General features: G+C 54.5%; 1 protein-coding gene across 1 annotated transcript; it reads right to left on the bottom strand.

Annotated features, from left to right (window-relative positions):
* Window positions 1–624: 624 nt before the first annotated feature.
* On the bottom strand, window positions 625–5,287 carry LOC128334146 (melatonin receptor type 1B-B-like). Its single transcript, XM_053270464.1, has 2 exons — window positions 3,925–5,287; window positions 625–3,057 (listed from the first exon to the last, which is right to left on the bottom strand). The coding sequence occupies exons 1-2, from the start codon at window positions 5,081–5,083 to the stop codon at window positions 2,759–2,761; spliced, it is 1,458 nt and encodes a 485-aa protein (XP_053126439.1). The 5' UTR covers window positions 5,084–5,287; the 3' UTR covers window positions 625–2,758.
* Window positions 5,288–19,143: the final 13,856 nt, after the last annotated feature.

The raw sequence follows: 19,143 nt of genomic DNA, 5'->3' as shown, positions 1-19,143 counted from the left end.
GCTTCCACCTTAATGGGTGCTGTATTATAATAACAGAGACTGTAAAAAACAAACAAACCATATGCAATTGTTCTTATTCTTGTGGGGTATGATTGAGTTTAATTATCAAAGCACTCCACACAGCAATGCCTCTGTGCTGCTTCACCACCCAACCTTTACCCGAGAACCCCCAGATAAGGAGGTGCCCTCACCACTCCCCCATGATTTCTACAGCTCCTTGAATTCGGATTCTCAAAAACACTGAAACCAGAGTAGATGGCTCTGCAATTTCGGCTTCCTTCCTCTTGCTTCATTTTAAATGACTAGTTTCCTCTCTGCTTCTTTACAGCATCCTCTTCCTATTGTACATCCCCTAACTGTGCGTTGCCAAGATCATTACATAGCAGAGGTGTGTTGTGTGTTGAACCTTGATTACCCATTCAGGCGCCACACAAGTGCTGGTAATGTTGCATAGGACTTTGGAGCAGGGCTCTGAAAGGCAGGCATGCCTCTGGGTTTCTTCTAACTGTTGGCTTTTAAAAACCCAATTACATACCCTAAATTATTGACATAGCAGATAGCTATGAAGGCTAGAGCTTCATTTGAAAATTCTGGAAGAAAACAAAAGCTAGTGAAAGCCCAAAAAATAATTCAAACACATCTTTATTTTAATTTTATCTTTTTACATTGAAACTTTCTCCCCCCAAAGAAGCACATCTAGATCAGAAGAAGTGGGGGAGAGTTATCTAAACTGAATTCCAAAGCACTAAATGATTGGGTTTTTTTTCTAAAAAAGGCTTGGACAGCAATAAAATGGGTAGCTTTAGAAAAAGGTTTGGGATTTCCAAAATTTTCTAATAATAATTTCATGTCATGTCAAATCATTTCATGTCACAAAGTACACTTTAAAAAAATTAGTATTAATCCAATACAAATGGATTTTTTCTATGATCCCTGCTGCAGCCACAGAGTGCGAGAGAACTCCAGACTGACAAAGGCCGAAATATCGGGGATGGGAGAGCACAGAAAACACAAGACAATCTTGCTATTCACCATCTATCATGAATGTAGGCACCTTTTCTGAACAGGGACTCTGGAGGAGATGCTAGCCCAACTTGCTTGCAACTAAAAAATATGCCCCATTCCACTTTTCCCCTCTACACAAAATTACCTGTTGCACCTCTGGTGGAGGCCGGAAAGAGGCACCCCCACCCCTGCAGTTCGGTGGTCTCTACACACAATAGTATATTTTTTATCACATGTCTGTAAGCCCTCGGATCTTCTCAAACTTGGGGGGAGTAGGAAGAAATAAAGCAGAGCCCTTGGTCCGTGCAGTGCCTTTCTCTGCTCCCCATCCAAACAACAAGAAGTCTAGAATATAAGGGTTATGAAAGAAAGACAGGAGTGAAAAGAGAAAGAGGGCTGGTGTGGAAACCAACTCAGCAGAAACAGGATATGAGGTCTGGCTGTGCTCGGAAGATAGGAGGTGCCGTTTGTGGCCCCAGAGTTGTAGGGTGCCACAAGCACCACCACCCCTGCCAGTTTCTGGAAACAAGGACCTATTACGCAAGGGCTCTTCTCTCTGCCCCCCCCACCCCCATGTGGCGAAGTCAATAGACACTGGACTCTTAGTGGGTCTTGCAGCAGTGGCCTTGTGGAAGCCGCATTGACACACACCTCTCTTGTCACTGACCACCTCCTGGTTCAGCTCTGGTTTTGGAGAAGACGTACCAAGACAACGAGGCTATGCCATAGGCCCATGCTTGAGCATTCGTAAGACCAATTCAACATGCTTTAAAAGGCCACTGGAGTGTGTCTGAAGCTCAGGTGAGCCTCAAAGAACCCCTTTTCTCCCCACAGGATGGTTTGTTCTCCAAGGAACATGGAGTGCTTGTAAAGATGACCAGGGATCTCTCACTCACAGAGAGAGACCTCAGGCCAGTCACACAGAGCAGAGGGGGGCGGGTGATCAGCTAAAATTCTACTCTTAAAACCCAAATGCAAGACGGAGGCTGGATGCTAAAATGAGCATTCAAAATGAAGTTGTGGCACAGTACAGGTCATGAACTTCATAGTTTTTCTCTCTTTTTTAAGGAGTATCCTCTTGGCTACTGCTAAGTTTTTCACAGCCCTGTGGAACAAGATGGTTGCTGAGGGTGTGTGTGGGCTGTGGGGGTGGAGGGAGAAGAGAAATGGGAAAATAGAGGGAAAGGGGGAGAGTGGAGAGGCAGAGAGGCATTGAAGTGGGTGTTCTGGAGCAAACACCAGTTATTCCAGAGCAGGCAAATAAGATGCAAGATGTCCCCCCTCTCCATTTCCACAGGCTGAGTTGCCGCTTGATTTCCCCCAGAGCAGCTTCATCTAAAAATCCCAGCCTTTTTCTACAGTGACTCCACGAGCATCACCCCTGCTGCCAACGTAGCTCTCCATGGCTGCCGTCTTGTTGGCCCTGGAGAAGGAGAGCAAACAAGCCAGGGCAGGAGGACACAGCTTCATTCCTGGCTCCTTGGCCATCTCAGCTTTGAGCAGAGCGCGGCATTCCCCCATCAGCAGCCGCTCCAGCCAAGGCCCCACCCAAGGCCTTTTCGGTTTGGCTGGCACAGTTCAGCAGGATCTGAAGTCTCAGGAGAGCATCACAATGCAACTCGCCCTTGCACGCCCGCCGCCTTCTGCTCAGGCTCCCAAGTGAGTCCCGCCTGCAGAGTAAGTTTTGGCCGTCTGCAGAGAAGCCTTTCACTCTGGCACGCCCTGCAGGTCTGCGCGGAGTAAGAAGAGTCCGCTAGAGACTGGTCTGGGCTCCCTGGGAGAGCAGAAGGCTGCTGGAGGAGGACAAGCTGCAGGGAGGGCCCGCCTGCCCCACGCAGCCCTCCTCCACAGCAGCACTGATGGTGGGGAGATGGTGCTGGGGTGGGAGTCTACAGCAGCAGGGCCTGCACAGCTGATGCCCAACCTTCTGGAACTTGTGCCGGAAGCTTCTGTTGACCCAGAAGTAGACGAAACAGTTGAGGAAGCCGCTGCCGGTGGGGAGCCACAAGGCCACGAACTCCACCCACTCGTGGACTCTTTCTTGAGTGATGGCTGGAAGGAGGCAGAAGGGGGAAGTCAGGCTGGTGACCCGGGATGCACTGCAGCAAGCCACCATGGACGTCTCTCCTCCATGCTGCCCAGAAGCCAGACCTGAGACCTCTCCTCTTTCATAAGTGCATGTGACCCTTTGCATGTTTACTCGGAAGCAAGTCCTAAAGTTCAGGGGACTTGCTCCCAAGTAAGCCTAACAGCACAGCCACGGAGGTAAGAACGCATCTGATCACTTCAATGGACCTCCCCAGCAGCAGAGACACCCCCATTGCCGGGGTGAAGAAAGAAATGTCGACTCAGTTTAGCAGCCAGACAAAATATTTTACTCATCAAGCTATGTGGGTTAATTGCTCATCAGGACTTTCCCCTCCACTCGCCAGGCATCATTTTTCACTCACCACAGACTAGTAGACTAGTGGGTTTCTGCAGCCCTGCCCATTGCATTCCTCGGCTCCGAGGTGGGCACCAGTTGGCCTCCCCACTCCATGCTCTCGGTACCTTCATGTGAGTAGAACTGCTACTACTACAGAGTGTGCCAGGGCTGTATACGGTCATTGTGAGGGTGGAACTGGGCATGGGTCCAGTCCACAGGATAAGACCCAGAGGTGCAAACATGGCCTCATTTTCACCTGCAAAGTGCTGGAGAGCACCGGATGAGCAACAGGCAGGCCCACCGTCTTCTCTGTTTTTAGGCCAGGGACTCCCAACTTGGGGGTGGGGGCTGGACTCTAGGCCCCTCCAATCCCAGCCACAACATCCAACAGCATCTGGAGACCCAAGGTTGTGGACCTGCCTGTTCCAGGCCACCCGGACCCCTGGAGCAACAGCAGCCCCTCCACCCTTCCTACCCCTCGTCTGCAGACTCACCATTGTACAGGATGGTGCCTATGCAGGGCGCCCAGCAGACGTAGAAAGCGACAACCACCGGCCCCAGAATGCGGGAAGCATTATCCAGCGGCAGCAGGCAATGCCTCTTCAGCCGGGCCTCTTCCCCTGGGCCTTTCCCTCGCCGGCTTTGGGCGCGGGCCGCCAGCCACAGGCGCAAGTTGGCAAAAGTGATGGTGCCGGCAGCCGGGCAGAAGACGGTGCCGGCCATCACGAGGGAGTAGGCGGTGTTGGAGCCGTAGTCGGGCTCGCACAGCAGGGCCGCCCCGGAGAAGCGGACCCGCAGCACCGCCCGGGGGCCCGGCACGGCCAGCGGCAGCAGCACCAGCACCGGCAGGAGCCAGGCGGTGGCAATGAGGAGGGCCACCCGCCGGGGGCTCAGGAGGTGGCCGTAGCGGAGGGGGAAGAAGATGGCCACGTAGCGCTCCAGTGAGACCCCGGCCAGGGAGTAGAGGGAGGCGCCGAAGATGCTGGAGTTGATGAAGGCCACAGCCCGGCAATAGGGGGCCTCCCCCTCGCCGGCCCTCTCCTCCGCGCCCACCAGCCCCAAGCCCAGGCTGCGGTACAGGTTGAGGGGCACCACCAGCAGGGACAGGGCAGCGTCGGTTGCGGCCAGCGAGAGCAGCACCAGGCGGCTGCTGTGGCTCCAGCCGGACACAGAGGAGGCGATCACAGCGATGACGGCCCCGTTGCCCACCATGACCAAGACCCCCAGGGCACAGACGAGGCCGGTCTTCACCAGCCAGCTGCCACACTGCTGCCCAAGGCGGCGGCTGCTGCTGTTGCTGGGGGTCTGTGGCAGCCCAGTGGGGCTGGGCCCAGCAGTGGGGGTCTCCTCTGGGCTCCTCTCTTCTGCCACTTCCCCAGCCCACCGGGCTCCACTCGCTTGGGTGGCTGCTGCCTCCCAGCCCGGCTGGGGAATCTTCTCCGCCAGGACTGGCCCTCCTCCTCCGGTGGGGTATTTGCCTGCCAGCTCACTCCCCAGCCCCACCTCCTCCTCCCCAGACTCCAACTGCCTCGGCCTTAGGGTCCAAGCTGCCGCTCTGCTTCCATTCCCAGGCTCCATCAAAACAACCTGCGAGGGGCCTACGAGGTCCAGCAAGAAGAGGAGGAAAAAGCAGGGGAGGGGGACTTGGGCCATGGTGGCTGCTGCACATCCCTCCAGCCCCCTTGGAGATTCCAGCCTGGGTGGGGCTGCTGCAGGGAAGCTCTTCTTATCTAGCTTCCCTCGGAGAAGAGAAGCTGCCTCCTCTTCCGGCTGGAGTGGTGGCCGGGCTCAGAGATAACCAAAGACTTTCACCTGAGCCTCTTTCCCCAGGTGAGGATTTTAAAGGGGGACAACAGCCCACAGAGGAGCAAGTGCAGGAGAGGGGTCCTTTGGGGGCTGCCTGGGCTCCCCCTGCTCTGTCCCACCTGCTCTTGCCTTCAGAGTCATGTCCAGACTGGAAAGTTCCAGCAAAGGAACTCGGGGCTTGGTTCGGCAAGAGACAGCCCTGGCTTGCCTTCGAGTCAGTGAAGAATCTTCATCACTTGCTGTAGGAGCCGGTCGTTTCTTGAAGCCCCACCGATCTTTCCACAGTGGCAGGTAGGTGGAAGCTTGCTCCCCCTGCCCAAGGACCCCCCCAAGACCCCTGCGTTTCTTCTCTAGGTCTCCACATCCAGCTGAGTTGGTGGCTGCTGTGGGTTATGGAGTTGCCCCCCGCCTTCTTCCCCTGGAAGGTATCCCGGGCCTTTAAAAGCCCAGCTGCCAAGCAGAAGATCTAGCAGCTCTGTTTCCTGCCATGGCAGATGGGTGCCGGGATGAGAAACATTTCACCAGCGGTAGAGGAGACCTGGGTGGCAACCCTCTTGCGAACGGACAGAGAGCAGTAGCTGACCAGCCTGTTCCCATCATGGACCCCCCAAAGTGCTCTTTTGGGGGGCACCCAGTTTGGGGTGGGAGTGAGACATCCAGAGGCAGGTCGCTGCCTGCATAAGTCACAGACCTCCTCTCGACACCTCTTAAGCCCCCTCACTGCTCAAACAAGCCAATCACACCTCGGGGGTATTTCCAGAATCGGGGCCTCTGCCAGGAAATGGCCCAACGGCCTCTGGGGTGGGGATGATCTTGCTGAAGGTGGGTTCTGTCACTTGCCTGGCCTGGGAGAGGCTTCTGGTCAGGGTTCAAACTAGGCTGGGTTGTAGCTCCTCAGGAAAAGCAGGGCTGGTCGCCTGCAGCGTGCTGTGGGGTAGCTAGGCGGACGTGTGTGTCTTGGAGAGCAGACTCTGGGCCAAGAAGGGCCACGTTCCCAGGCTGGTTTGGATGGCGAATGGAGGCAGCTGGAAGGGGAGGCCGTTTGCTCACCCAAGGCCAGGCCAAGGAGGGCTCCAGTCCTCTGCAGACCTGGGGAAGAGGCTGCTACGGTGAGGCCCAGAACTTGCCCTCCTCAGCAGCACACGGCGGCTTCTTCTCTGGGATGCTTCGCACTGCATGCTGCTCTGCACAGGGCTGGCTTTTGCCCCAGTGATGTCCTGCCTCCTGCTTTCTGGCTGCAACTTGGCCGTGCTGCAGGAGTCAACATACGTAGGTCTGTGCTTGCAGGCTGGGCAAATGGGTTCAGAGAACTCCGAGGACCCCACAAACACCCCCCCCAGCTCCACCCCTCCCTGTTTTCTTCATTCTCTCCCTCTCTCCGCCTCGTGCATCTGCTTTCAGAGCTGCCGGCTCTTGTTTAGACCATTCTTTTCCTCTCCTTCTTTTCCGGCTTTTTCTTGCAAAGCTCCCATTCATCTGAGCGAGGCTTGTTCAGGAAAGCTTCTCCCAGGATTGGGCCCTGAGTATGTCTGGGTTAACATCAGAGCAGCCCTGTCGGATCAGGCCCAAGGAAGCCCACCTAGCCCAGCATCCTGTTTCCCGCAGTGGCCCACCAGATGCCTCTGGGGAGCCCGCAGGCCAGAGGGCAGGGCCCTGGTGCTCTTATCCCTGGACTTCAGGGCCGAAGTCCAGGGCCTCCACATCCTCTCTGGTCTGTCCTGGGTGGTGTGGTTGCTGCCGCTGAGCTGGGCGGCTGAGGGTGATGATGACCTGTGCCGGGCGCTTTAGAGACAGAGGGAGGGGTGGGGAAAGAAATGGGGGGATGATGCTTAACTTGCAGTGGGAGCAAGGGGTGTGTGTGTGGCCTCCAAAGGGCTCTAGGTCCAGGCTCCAAAACTACCTAGGTGTGCTTCTGGGCGAGGGCATGCCCTTGCTCTTGCAGTCGCTCCCCTGTAATAGGCATTGAGAGGCACCTTGCCTCTGAGGCTGGAATGCCTTAGGGAAGGAGGAAGGATCTGCAAACACTTTAAGCCAGGACTCTGCCTGTCTTCAGTATCTTTCATGGGCGAGAAGAAGATCTCTGAATCCAGGGGAGGACCCTTCTTAGATGGCGGCAGGCACACCCTCCTTGCAACTTGCAGGCCTGGGGGCAGGGGGGCTTGTTGCAGTCCTCTCCTGATGAAAGGGACGTTCCAGGCGGAGCTGGTGCTGGCGGCAACCCTGAGATCTCTTCTCCGGCAAGCTGGGCCTCTGATCTAATGGAGGTGCCGTTCCCTTTCATGCCGCCCTCCGCACAGCTCCATCGTTTTTTGTCTGAGCTTTGAGCCTCCGTCTGTTTGGTGGGGCTGGTCCCTTTCAGCTCTGCCTAATTGGCCAGCTTGTGGGCCTTTGGTGGGCAGGACCCGGCAGGTGCCTGGGGTTAAATGGCCTCTAATGAAGGGGGCTTGTTAGATGCACTGGCTCCAATTTGTAGTGCTGATTTTGCCTCGGGGCAAACTGGGTCATGGGAGGTGCCAGGAGGCCCGGCCAGCAGGTCGGTTGACTCATCCGGCACACGGCACGGGCTGCCCATCTGCAGAGAGCAGCCTCGGTGGGGAGCCCAGATGGAGCTGATCGGCAGCACTCCTGTACAGAGGTGCACCTCGGTAATTTGGGGGCCTGGACCTCAAGGCCTTGGGATCCCCCCCCGCTGCAAATTAAGCATCCTCCTGCTCGGCTGGGCAACCACACCACCTGGGACAGACTAGAGAGGATTTAGGGGCCTCCAGGGGCTGTGGAGGCCCTGGACTTTGACCCCAAAGTCCAGGGGTCAGAGCGCCTCTGAGCCTTAGCCACCCCCCTGCTTCACTCTCAGTGTTGGCTCACTGGAAGATTTAAAGGTACCCCTTTCTCTGCTCGACTTTGCCCCTGCGGGTCTGGTCGAGTGGAAACAAGTGCGCAGGCCATTTTATACTGTAATTTCTATAGGGACGCCCGCTTAAGATTAGTTTCCCCTTTGCTGCAACCTTTTCCTGGGCATTTGGATGACTTCTGTTTGGAGTATTTACTGTCCAGCCTTGATGACGTCCTAATTAGCAAAATGGCAAGGTGCTGTTATATCGTTTGCAACATCCGCTTGGGTTTTCAGTAATGTTTTGCTTTCCTTTTTCCGTGATTCCTGCTTTATGATTGTCATGGAGGGTGCGCTCCTCTCTTTGGCTTTCAGTGAGATCTATCTGGAGTCCACCACAACTGTCTTAATTTTAACCTGTCAATATTGCGTTACAATCTGTCTGATTTATTATGCTGAGTTTTTTTGTAAGTATGTATGTTTTACTAAGTACTGGTCTAGGACCGCAATAAAGGATGACTGACGGACTGTTTCTTCCCTTGAACCGAAGGCCTGCCTCTTATTTATTTGTGTCCCATTGCTTTCTGCCCTCTCCCCAGGGAAGAGAGTGGACAATTCCCCCCCTTTGCTTTCAGAGGTCCTCTTAAATATCTAACAGTAGTCAAGGTAGCATCCTCACCCCTTTAACGCCAGTCCCTCCTCCAGCCTGCTTGCAAGAGAAAATGTGGGTCTGGCAGCTGGCGAGGTTCATCCCCCCAACAGACTACCTCCTCTGGCCCCTTCCTTCCGCTCTCCTTCAGAGCTGCAATTTGCTACAATTTTGGGAACAGCAGATGGAGTGAAATCCTCTCTTTGAAGTCGATGAAGCACAGAAAATGTTTGGGTTTTTAAAACGCATTTGTCGACAACTGTCTTCATCTGAAAGATGCGGTCAGAGGTTCTCCTACAGAAAGGAAGTCTATTTCCCTTTCATAGATCATTTTGTGCTCTGCTGGGTGCAGGATGATGATTTTGTTGCCAAGCAATTTCTGAAAGCAGATACACCCGAAGCTGCCACAGAAGTGCTTGTGCGTGGGGAGTGGGGGTGTTAATTGGACTACTGAAGCCGAGCTCTGGGGAACGCTGCGCTTTGCTGGGGGAGACGGGGAAGTTGGTGCCTGCCACTGTCTGGCCGGTCTAGCTGGGAGACAGCAGAGGGCAGCAGAGGCCCACATCTGGCTCCTGGACAGAGGCAGGCACAGAAGAGGGAGCCCACAGCAGGGAGACGGCTGCGTTTTGCACGGGTTGGCTGAATGGGCTCAGTCCAGGATGGGCCTGCTCTTAATGCCAGGGCTTGGTCAAGGGGCTACACTCTTTCACACCTGATGAAAAACCCACACACGCACGCGTGAATGCAAGCACACATTTATACACACACAAACACATTTATACACACACACGCAAACGTGCGCATGGACATGCACACATTTATATACGTGTGTGCATTTATACACACAGGAACATGCAGAGTTATGCACACACGCATGTGCACATTTACCCACATGCACGTGCACACACACGCACACATTCAAACACACACATGCGCAAGCAAACATTTATACACACTCGCACGCACATGCACACATTTATAAACACATGCACAAATTTATACACACGCATGTGCACACCCTCACACACATTTATACACACAAACGTGTATGTACACGCAAGAACACTCACACATTTATACACACGCACACGGGCATGCACAAACACTTTTATGCACATGCACATGCGTATGTGTACGCACATGCACACATTTAAACGCACACGCAATGCACACACACATTTATACACTCACACACATGGTTTTCACTTACTGATTTAATGCACTGCCTCTTTAAGGTTGGTATTCCATAATAGCTTTCTTCACCTGAATGAGATGAGTGAAAAGCCAGCTGTGTTTCAACAGGTGACCAGTCCGTCTCTCTGGCTAGGGTTGGGGGACAAGACCGTCCCCAAAGATGTGCCTGCATCACCGCCAGCCCACGGGTTCATTTCTGCAGGTTGTCCTGCAGCCCTGAGAAGAGTTGTGACTATTCCTGGGAATAAGAAACCGGGCAGCTCAAAGGGGTGCGTGATCTGAAGTGGCTGGAAATGTATCTTGAGGAACACTTCAGATCCTCAGGCTGCTCTTATGGGCTTGAAGCTGCAAGGAGCTGGGAACCACAATACTGCCCCCTCTAAGTATGGGGCAGGCATGTGAGGGGCAGAGAAGGACCCTGGGATAGCCCTTGGAAATTAGCGTCAAAGGCTAGTTGTGCATGTGTAGATCTTCTCTTGCAGCCGTCCAAAGTGCATGCTTAGATGAGCAGGTGCAGAGATGGCCCGCCATGTTTCACCCGGACTCCCGGCCACTTGCCCACTGCCCAGTACAGGAATGGCATGAAAAAATGATGCTGACAAAGTGAAGATGGAGTTAAAAATTCATCCCCACTGATTGAATTAAACATCCCTGCATTACTGACGGAAGCAAAGTGCTCGGGACTTCTCCTGGGAGCCCATCCTGCCTGCCTCGCCGCCTGGAGCTCAGCATCCCTCACTCCTGCCCTTCCAGCTAGTGAACTGGGCTTGTGCCCACACAGGATGCCGGTCCCAGGTGCCACAACCTTGGTGAGGAGGGGCAGAGAGACGTGTCTGCAGCCCACGCTGGCAATGCTGGGCTTTCTCCAGGGCCAGGGAGGAAGTTCCTCAGCCAGCACTTAACTTCTTCAACAATCGTTGCTGGAGCTCAAGTAATTGCCGGCGGGGGGTGTTCCTCCTTGTCCCTAGAAGTCCTCTTCCCCTTATCGCAGAGTTACACACTGTATTTAATTTCCAGACAAAGCTGTGTCAGGGCCCAGATTTACCTGGAAACACCAGCACCTTCTGATCTGGAAGCCCAAGGATGGGGAAGGACTCTGTCTCTGAAGGTGCACAGTGGGGAAAGAGAGGCTGAAATGCCCTTTGTGTGTGCTCAGGGGCACTCTTGCTTGTCTTAACACCGACCAAAGTGGAAGCCTGACTCTGGAAACAGATGCTGGAGCTGAGCTCCAGCACAATTTTGAATGTCTTTCTATGGCCTGGTTCACACAATTGTTTGAATCTAGGTTTAATGTGGGTTACTGATATTAGTGCGACTGTTTGTGTGAACCTAGGCCAAGGCGGGAATCTCAGATTCATTCAGATTCTGGACACAATCTAACATTGGTAGTCTTGATGTGGGTTCACATAATTGCATTAATGTCGGTAACCCACATTAAACCTAGATTAAATACTGGTAACCCACATTAAACCTATAATAAATGTTGTTGACCCACATTAAACCTAGATTTGAATCTCTGTGTGAAACAGGCCAGAGTCTAGAAGGGGCTGTGGGCTTCAAGCCCTACTTGTGGGTTTCGTGGAAACACCTGACTGGCTCATTTTGGAAAGAGGATGCTGGGCTAGAGAGTCTTGTGGTCTGATCCAGCAGAACTGCTCTTACATTATTCAGGGAAGGGATGTTGTCCTGGGAAATAAACTTCAGCTTTTGCCCTTTCCCCCAGCCAATTGATCCTGCACGTTTTGGAGATGCACAGAGCAGTACTGGGTGCCTTGTTTCCTTGATGCACCAACCACTAGCCACCTTTTTATATAGCAAAGGAATCTGCTTTATGATTCACAAGTGCTATGCAAGAGCCCACTACAAGGTAAGCAGCACGGCAGAGGGCTTTTGTTGCAGATGGAACACAGGAAGCTGCCATATACCAAGTCAGTCCCTTGGTCCCTCTAGCTCAGTATTGTCTGCACAGACTGGCAGCAGCTTCTCCAAGGTTGCAGGCAGGAATCTCTCCCAGCCTGATCTCGTTGGAGATGCTGCTGCCAGGGAGGGAACTTGGGACCTTCTGCATGCAAGTGCTCTTCTCGGAGCGGCCCCACCCCCAAGTGGAATATCGTACAACGTCCCATTCAAATGCAGCCAGGCCACACTCTGCTTAGTAAAGGGGACAAGTCATGCTTGCGACCACAAGACCAGCTCTCCTCCCAGACAGATGGTGGTCACTCCAGGTCTTCTGCCAGATGGAGCAGAGAGGTCACAGAGCCAGCGAGCTGCACCCTGAGCGGTGCTGGGCCTTCCCCTCTCCCCTGGCTGGATGTCCCCATATGCACACAAGCCTCTGTCTAGGGACATGGTCATGTGCAAAGGGGCAGGCCCATAGCCAGCTGGTGGCATGGTGTGTACCTGCCACACCAAAAAATCCCCAGCCTCACGGACTGATTCATGGAGCATTTTATCACACACACACACACACACACACACCCCTCCAGTTTTGAGGCTCGTCACAGGCCTGGCAAGGAGGCTTCATGCGTGGGGCTCTCCTGCCTTCCAGGCGGCTGAGTCCTGAGTCCCATTTGCTCTTCAGTTTTCAAAGTTTGAGGGAAGGGTGTTTGCTGCTAGTGTGTCCGGGGGGGGCGGTTTTGGGGAGGGCCATCATGGGGGGGGCACACACGCATCCGAATGCCTGCACCCTGCAATCATTTCCACTCCCCGCCTTCCTCGTTCCCTGCAATTAGCAGCGTTTTGTGTGTCTCCAGGCACAGCTGGCACATGGCGTCGGTCTGTGGCTGGACTCACAATGTGGCGGCGGCAGCAGCAGCAGCCCCCTCCGCTCGTTGCCAGAGGGGGCGCTGTGGGGGCCCTTGAGGGGAAGGCGGGGAGCCCACTTGGAGAGCAGAGCTGCTGCCTTGAGCCAGGGCAGCTGGAGAGGCCCCTTCCCTGCAGGAGACAGCCAGCCTCCTCCGCGGGCTTGCCAGGGCCGAGGGCTTGCAGCAAGGCTCACCTCTCGGCCTGTGCAGCGGACACCCTTCACTCCCTGCTGCGGCCCAGGGGGTGAGGTGCCCGGCGTCATGCTCCCAAGGGGGGCTCCAGAGGCGGGAGACAAGCATAGGCAAGTGCCCCTGAGAAGTAGACCCTCCTCCCCCCCATCGCCAGCCCCCATGCTTGTTCAGAAGCCCAACATGCGGGACACAGCTCCCCCCCCAAAACGGACCGTGCCCCTTCTGTGCCCCTCTCGGCTTTTTTTTGCTGCTGCTGCTGCCACCACTGCCTGCGACTGATGTCCAGTCGGGGGGGGGGGGAGAGATCGGGGAGAGATCTGGGGCCTCCTGCTGCTCAGTGTGCCGTGAGTGCCAAAACCAGTTCTCTTTGCAAGATGGGAGAGAAGGGCGGCAGCATGTGAAGCTGAAGCAGGCTGGAAGCCGCCCAGCCGGACCCTTTGCCCGGGGGCTGCATCATCATCACCATCATCATCATCCTCATCATCATCATCCTCATCTGCCCCGTGAACTCCCACCCAGGCCCCTCGGCGTAGCTCCGGCTCCCGTGAGCAGGGCACAGGGCCTGCCAAGCACAGTCCTCCGAGGGACACCATGTTTACATGGGGAAATGCTTTTGTTGAAAAGCGGCGTATAAATGTTCGTAGGAGAGGTGATGCCCTTGGAGGCTCAAGAATGCTGGCATGTGTAGCGTGTAAGGGATCCTGTTTGGATCTATGAATACACATACGATGAATATTTATATACCACTGTTCAACCAAAGTTCCCCCAGATAGTTACATAGATATAAACAAATAAATAAAGAATGGCTCCCTGTCCCCAAAGGGCTCACAGTCTAGGAAAGGAACTTAAGCTAGACCCCAGCAACAGCCACTGGAGGGATGCTGTGCTGGGGGTGGAGAGGGCCAGTTGCTCCCCCCCCGCTAAATAAACAGAATCACCACTTTAAAAAGGTGCCTCTGTGCTCAGCAGGTTCTGTTAACAGTTCCCGATGTGTGGTGCTTCTCTCTCCCCCCCACCCCCTCCCTCCCTCCCTTTGGTCAGTGGGCAAACCTCACCACTGCTCCTCCGGGAAGGGGAGCCCACGCCAGTGCTGTCTGCTCCCTGCCCACCAGCCTTCATCCTCGTCTCTCTTGCTTTCTCGGCTTTTATAATTAGGAGAGCTCTGGCAGGCAATGCTGCTAATTAGCCACCAGATCACAAACCAGCCACAAGTCCCTGGCCGGAGCTCAGGCCCTGAGCAGCCTCGTTATGCCTAATGGGACTCTGGGCCATTGAGGCTGAACCACGGAGGGGAGGAGGGGGCGCTCTGCTGACTGGCCAGGGGACACGACCGGAGAGGCCCAGGAAGGTCCTGCCTTCTGCCCTCTCTGGCTTACCCCAGCCGGTGTGGCAACGGACTGCGGCGTGCAGCTCCACGGACAGAAATGCTTCACCATTTTGAAAGTGGCAGCAGGCAGGCAGGCAGAGTCCCATCACACCCTTCACACAGATGGGGGCCTGAGGACAAGTGACACCCTCAGCGAGGACTCAGGGCAGAGCCGAGGTGGGGCAGAGCTCAGAGTGTTGGACTGGGACCAGGGAGAGCTGAGTTCAAATCCCCACCCAGCTATAAAACTCACTGACTCTGGGCCAGTCACCTCTCCCTCCCTCTCCCTCTCAGCCCATCTCACAGGGTGTTGTGAGGTTAAGGATAGCCCTGTGCACCACTCTGGGCTCCTTGAAGGAAAAGTGGGATACAAATGCAGTAAATTGAAATAAGTTGAAATAGAATAAAGAGGGCTGGAGTGCAGCTCACAGCTCCGCCTGCTGTCCCCTGGGCCCCAAGAGAGAGCTTGTCTTTGGACAGATGGAGCTGCCTTAGTGCTGGTCTGTCGGGGCAGTGGATGCCCCCATCCTTGCTGCCGGAGCCTTCTGGCTGGAGGCTGAAACTGGGGCCTTCTGCCTGCAAAGCAGAGCGCTCTGGCTCTCCCCAGCCAAGCACGCCTGCAGATCAGGGGTCCTTCTCAGGGTCAGTCTGGTGGCATCCCAGTAGCAGGCCAAAGACAAGGAAAGAGCTTTTTGTGCCTGCCTGCCTGGGTTCAACTGAGCAAAGCCAGGGGAGGACTTTGCTGCAGTGCCGACTGGGTCATGCTGCATGAGGCTGCTGACCTCCTAATTCCCTGGCGTCTCCTCCTTGCTGCTTCCCTGTCCTGCCTAACCTTCTTCTTTGTGGTCTGGCCAACCTACTGAGCTTCCTCTCTCTGCGGTCTTGGATGGCATCTCTGCAGTCCTGGGTAAATCCTTGTAAGCGCATTTTGCCCTGGCTCAGCACAGAGAAAATAAAACGGGTTCTCTGCCCTCTTGGAGGGTCAGCCTGTGTCTTTTTATTGGCTTTACAACGGAAGTCTGCTTGGCTCCAAAGAGGCCTGTTCTGCTGAGGCATGGAGGGGCACAACTAGAGAGTGGGAATCCAAGAGTGGTATTGGGAGACAAAGATCTGGTTCAAGAAAAGCAGCATGATGGGTGTGAGATCTGGCCCATTGTTAGGAAAGGGCCGGCCAGAGAAAGATGGACCCCCCAAGGGGTGGCTGGTGGAGCTAACTGAGGCTGTTGCTCAGTGCTGAAACATCTGCTTGCCTGCAGAAAGTCCCAAGTTCCATCCCTGGCAGCATCTCCAGGTAGGGCTGGGAGAGACGCTGCCAGTCAGAGTAGACAATACCGAGATGGACTGACAGACTGACTCAGTATAAGGCTGCTTCCTGTGTTCCTAACCTGGCAGAGAAAGAAGAGATCCGTGCATGGAAACATGCCTGCACTTTGGCCAAGCAAATCTGGGTGTGCAACACAGAAGGCAGACTTATTAACAACCAACTGAAGCTGAAGACGCCGCTGAGTCACATCCTGTGGTCCTTTCTTCTTCAAGTTGTTCTGCTTAAGGATAGTGTCATCCAGACTGGAGAAAGAGGGTCCAGGGATCTCAGCACCCTGGGCAGGAGAAGATCATCCCATGAGGGGAGATGGAAGCTGGGCAGGAGCAGGTCAGAGCAAGGATGGAACGGCAGGAAGTCACCGGAGGGAACGGCCCGTCCTGCAGCCACGGAGGTCTCAGAGGGAGTCTCCAATGCCTCTTCCTCCAGAAACATCTGCTTCCAACAGAGGGACAGGCTCCAGCGTGAAATTCATCAGGCACAGGGGTTACTATGGCGACGTCTATTATCCCTCTTTATAGGGAGATGAATCAGGAGCTATAAATAAGAAATCTGCAGCAGATTGATCGGGGGGGGCATGTGGTTGGGGCAAAATGAATGGCGGGGAACTCTGGATAGAGACGGCTCAGTGGCTACATCCCTCCAGCTTCAGAGGGAGAGAGCCTGGCTGGCGGACGGAGGGATGGAGAGGGGTGTATGTGTGTGTGTGATGACATCAGTAACAGGCTGGACCTGACGCAAGGCGCGCTGGTGTCACCAGAGGCCGCAGAGTCAATGTCAGAGGATGCCTTCATGTGGTCCAGCTGAGCAGACGGTGTTCCTGTGAACTTGGCTGGAGTTGGGGTCCCTGCTTCTCTGCTCCTGAGCTGGATATAAGCAGACTCGAAGCGGCACTATCCCCCCTTGCTTTGGGTTCAGGGGAATCCAGAGAGAAGGCGACTTCTTGTCCAGAAAGCAAAGGAGAGGAGAATTATGGGATGCCTGCTTTTATGCCTTCACCTATAAAGTCCTCCCTGTGGAGGGTGATGGCCAGTGCAGACCTGAACAGAACAGACGTAATTTGGACCAGACATGTGCTGGTCCAAATCCAAAGGAACGGAGCCTGCCATAGGAACAGAGGAAACTGCCGTATACCGCGTCAGACCCTTGGTTCAGCTAGTTCAGTACTGAATACACTGATTGGCAGCAGCTCTCCAAGGTTCCAGGCTGGAGTCTCTCCCAGCCCTACCTGGAGTTGCTGCCGGGGAGTGAACCCGGGACCTTCTGCAAGCAAAGCAAATGCTCTGCCACTGAGCTGTGGCCCCATCCCCAAAGACGGTGTGTATGGGTCTCCCGTCCAGGCACCGACCACACCAAGCCCTGCTTAGCTGCAGCAAAGTGGCTGTACTGTGTGCCCTTAGACCATGCTCTCTCTGGGACCATGCGCTTCACACCCTGGTTATTCAGACGCTGATCTGCTCTGTGCATTGTGACTCTCTCCCCAGGAGAGATGCGGAGGGAGCAGCAGTCCTCTGCTCCAGTCTGCGGCCAAGCGTTCTCCCCTTAGCAGGCCCGTCTGCTCCGAGATCGGGGGCAGGGCTTAGCACTGGAGTGGTGGTGAGTGCGAACGGTGCCCTCAAGCTGGCAACTGCTGCTCGTTTGTGAAGGTGGGCCACGCACGCACTGGTGAACTGGGCTCCCCACTGAGCTGGGCCGGCTTTCCAAAAGCGGCAAGCAATCAGGGCAGGGGCGGCTCCCTTGAACAGTTCAGTGTTCCGGGGACGTGGATCTCTTTTGCTCCAGCCGTTTTGTCGGTTCTTCTGCGGGCCCACGCCAGCCCTTTTCTCGGCAGCAGGTGCTTTCCCATCCAACTTCACCCTTGTCAGCTTGAATGCATCTCGCTTCAAGCTCCATTTATTGTTAGAACAATCTGAGCAATTATCCCAACAGTCAGAAATAATCACTTCGTCCCTGCTGAATAGGGCTGTCTGCAGCGAGCACCAGTCGTGTCTGTTGGGGGGTCAACAGGAAAGGGATGTGATGGCAGCCATGCTGAAGGTCTGAGGCTCACGGGCAGGGAGCTGGGACCCCTGACCTGCCTGCTCTTTGCTTTCAGGAGACGACTCATATCTTGGGGGTCTTAATTTTATCCCATTACATCACTTGAATGCCTATTTGTACTGCAGATGCCTCTCAGGGCACACATTCCTGTGCTTAATTGTTTGGAAGGAAGGGAATACTGTGTGCCAAGTATTGCTTCATGCCGTGCATACTTAATCTGTAGAACTCACTGCCACAAAAAGTAGTGACAGCCACTTGCTTAGATGGCTTTAAGCAAATTCATGGAGGAGCATACATAGCTCTATCTATGACATTTGTCATGATGGCTATAGAGAACCTCCATGTCGAGGGGCAGTATATCTCTGAATACATTTGCTTGCAGGCTTCCCAGAGGCATCTGGATTGGAAGTAGGATGTCTGACAAGATTTACCTTTTCGTCTGATCCCGCAGGGATCGAGGAAAAGGTTGGCTCTGAAGGATCCAGTCCAGGGGGGGGTTCTCAAACGTGGGGCCCCAGATGTTGTTGGACTACAGGTCCCATCATCCCCAGGCACAATGGCTGAAGGAGATGGTGGAACTGGTGCCCAGCCTCTGGGGAGGGGGACTCAAGTTTGAGAACCCTGAGTTGGCCAGAATATGCCTGCTGTCCGTGGTACTGAAATGCAATGAGCTGCAGTGCTGTTTGCTGTCCGAAGTCCTGAAATGACCACTCGGCCAGACAGGCTGAGCCAAGCAGATATTTCAGCTCCCCACCCACCACCCCCTCTCCTTCTCTGTCTCTCTGACTTAATTGTGACGGGATACAGAGGCCTCAACATGCGCTCTCTCTCTCTCTCTCTTGATTGCATGAAACGTTCCCCTTGAGTGCCATGCTCCCATTATTTGGATTTGTATTTATTGCCAACGCTATGAAACAGCCTTCTAATCACACCGAAAGAGTGATGGGATTAGAGCTCTGTTCTCTCCTCTCTGTGCCTGCCAGGCTGGCTGCAATGAAAAGGGGTGCAGATAATCTCGGTGCGGGTTTCCTGACTGACAAGGTGTGTGTCGAGACTAGAAATGAGGGTGGAAATCTGAAGCCACCCACCAGGATAAGTTTATCAAAGGAGGTAGAAGGAAGAATGCACGGCCCTGTTAATTTCTCTCCACCTTTGCACTTGATCCTGCTTACTCTCACTGGCTTCGAGGACAACATAACTGTTCCACTGGGGTAGGGAGGTGTCATTAAGAATGGGCCAAGCTTGCACAAGATCTCATCTCGGGGTGGGGGAGGACCTCATTTGTGCTGGGTCAAATCCACACCGTCTATCATGTCACACCTTTGGTGTCCAAAGTGGTCATTTGGTCTCCATGCGATCCAGTCCAGACCGAAGGACATTTTTGCCTAGAACTGCAATGGCCTTGGAGGGATTTGCAGATTTGGTTGGCAGCATAAGAACATAAGAGCAGCCCAGCTGGATCAGGCCCAAGGAGGCCCATCTAGTCCAGCATCCTGTTTCACATGGAGTCT

This window comes from Hemicordylus capensis, chromosome 9 (genome assembly GCF_027244095.1).
Source record: "Hemicordylus capensis ecotype Gifberg chromosome 9, rHemCap1.1.pri, whole genome shotgun sequence".
Classification (NCBI taxonomy): Eukaryota; Metazoa; Chordata; class Lepidosauria; order Squamata; family Cordylidae; genus Hemicordylus; species Hemicordylus capensis.
This window is presented reverse-complemented; position numbering and strand designations above follow the sequence as displayed.

Coding starts and splice junctions, on each gene's coding strand:
- LOC128334146 (XM_053270464.1), bottom strand. CDS start 5,083: ATGGCCCAAGTCCCCCTCCCCTGCTTTTTCCTCCTCTTCTTGCTGGAC. Junction 3,058..3,924: donor AGGCACCATCCTGTACAATG/GTGAGTCTGCAG, acceptor GCCTCCTTCCAG/CCATCACTCAAGAAAGAGTC.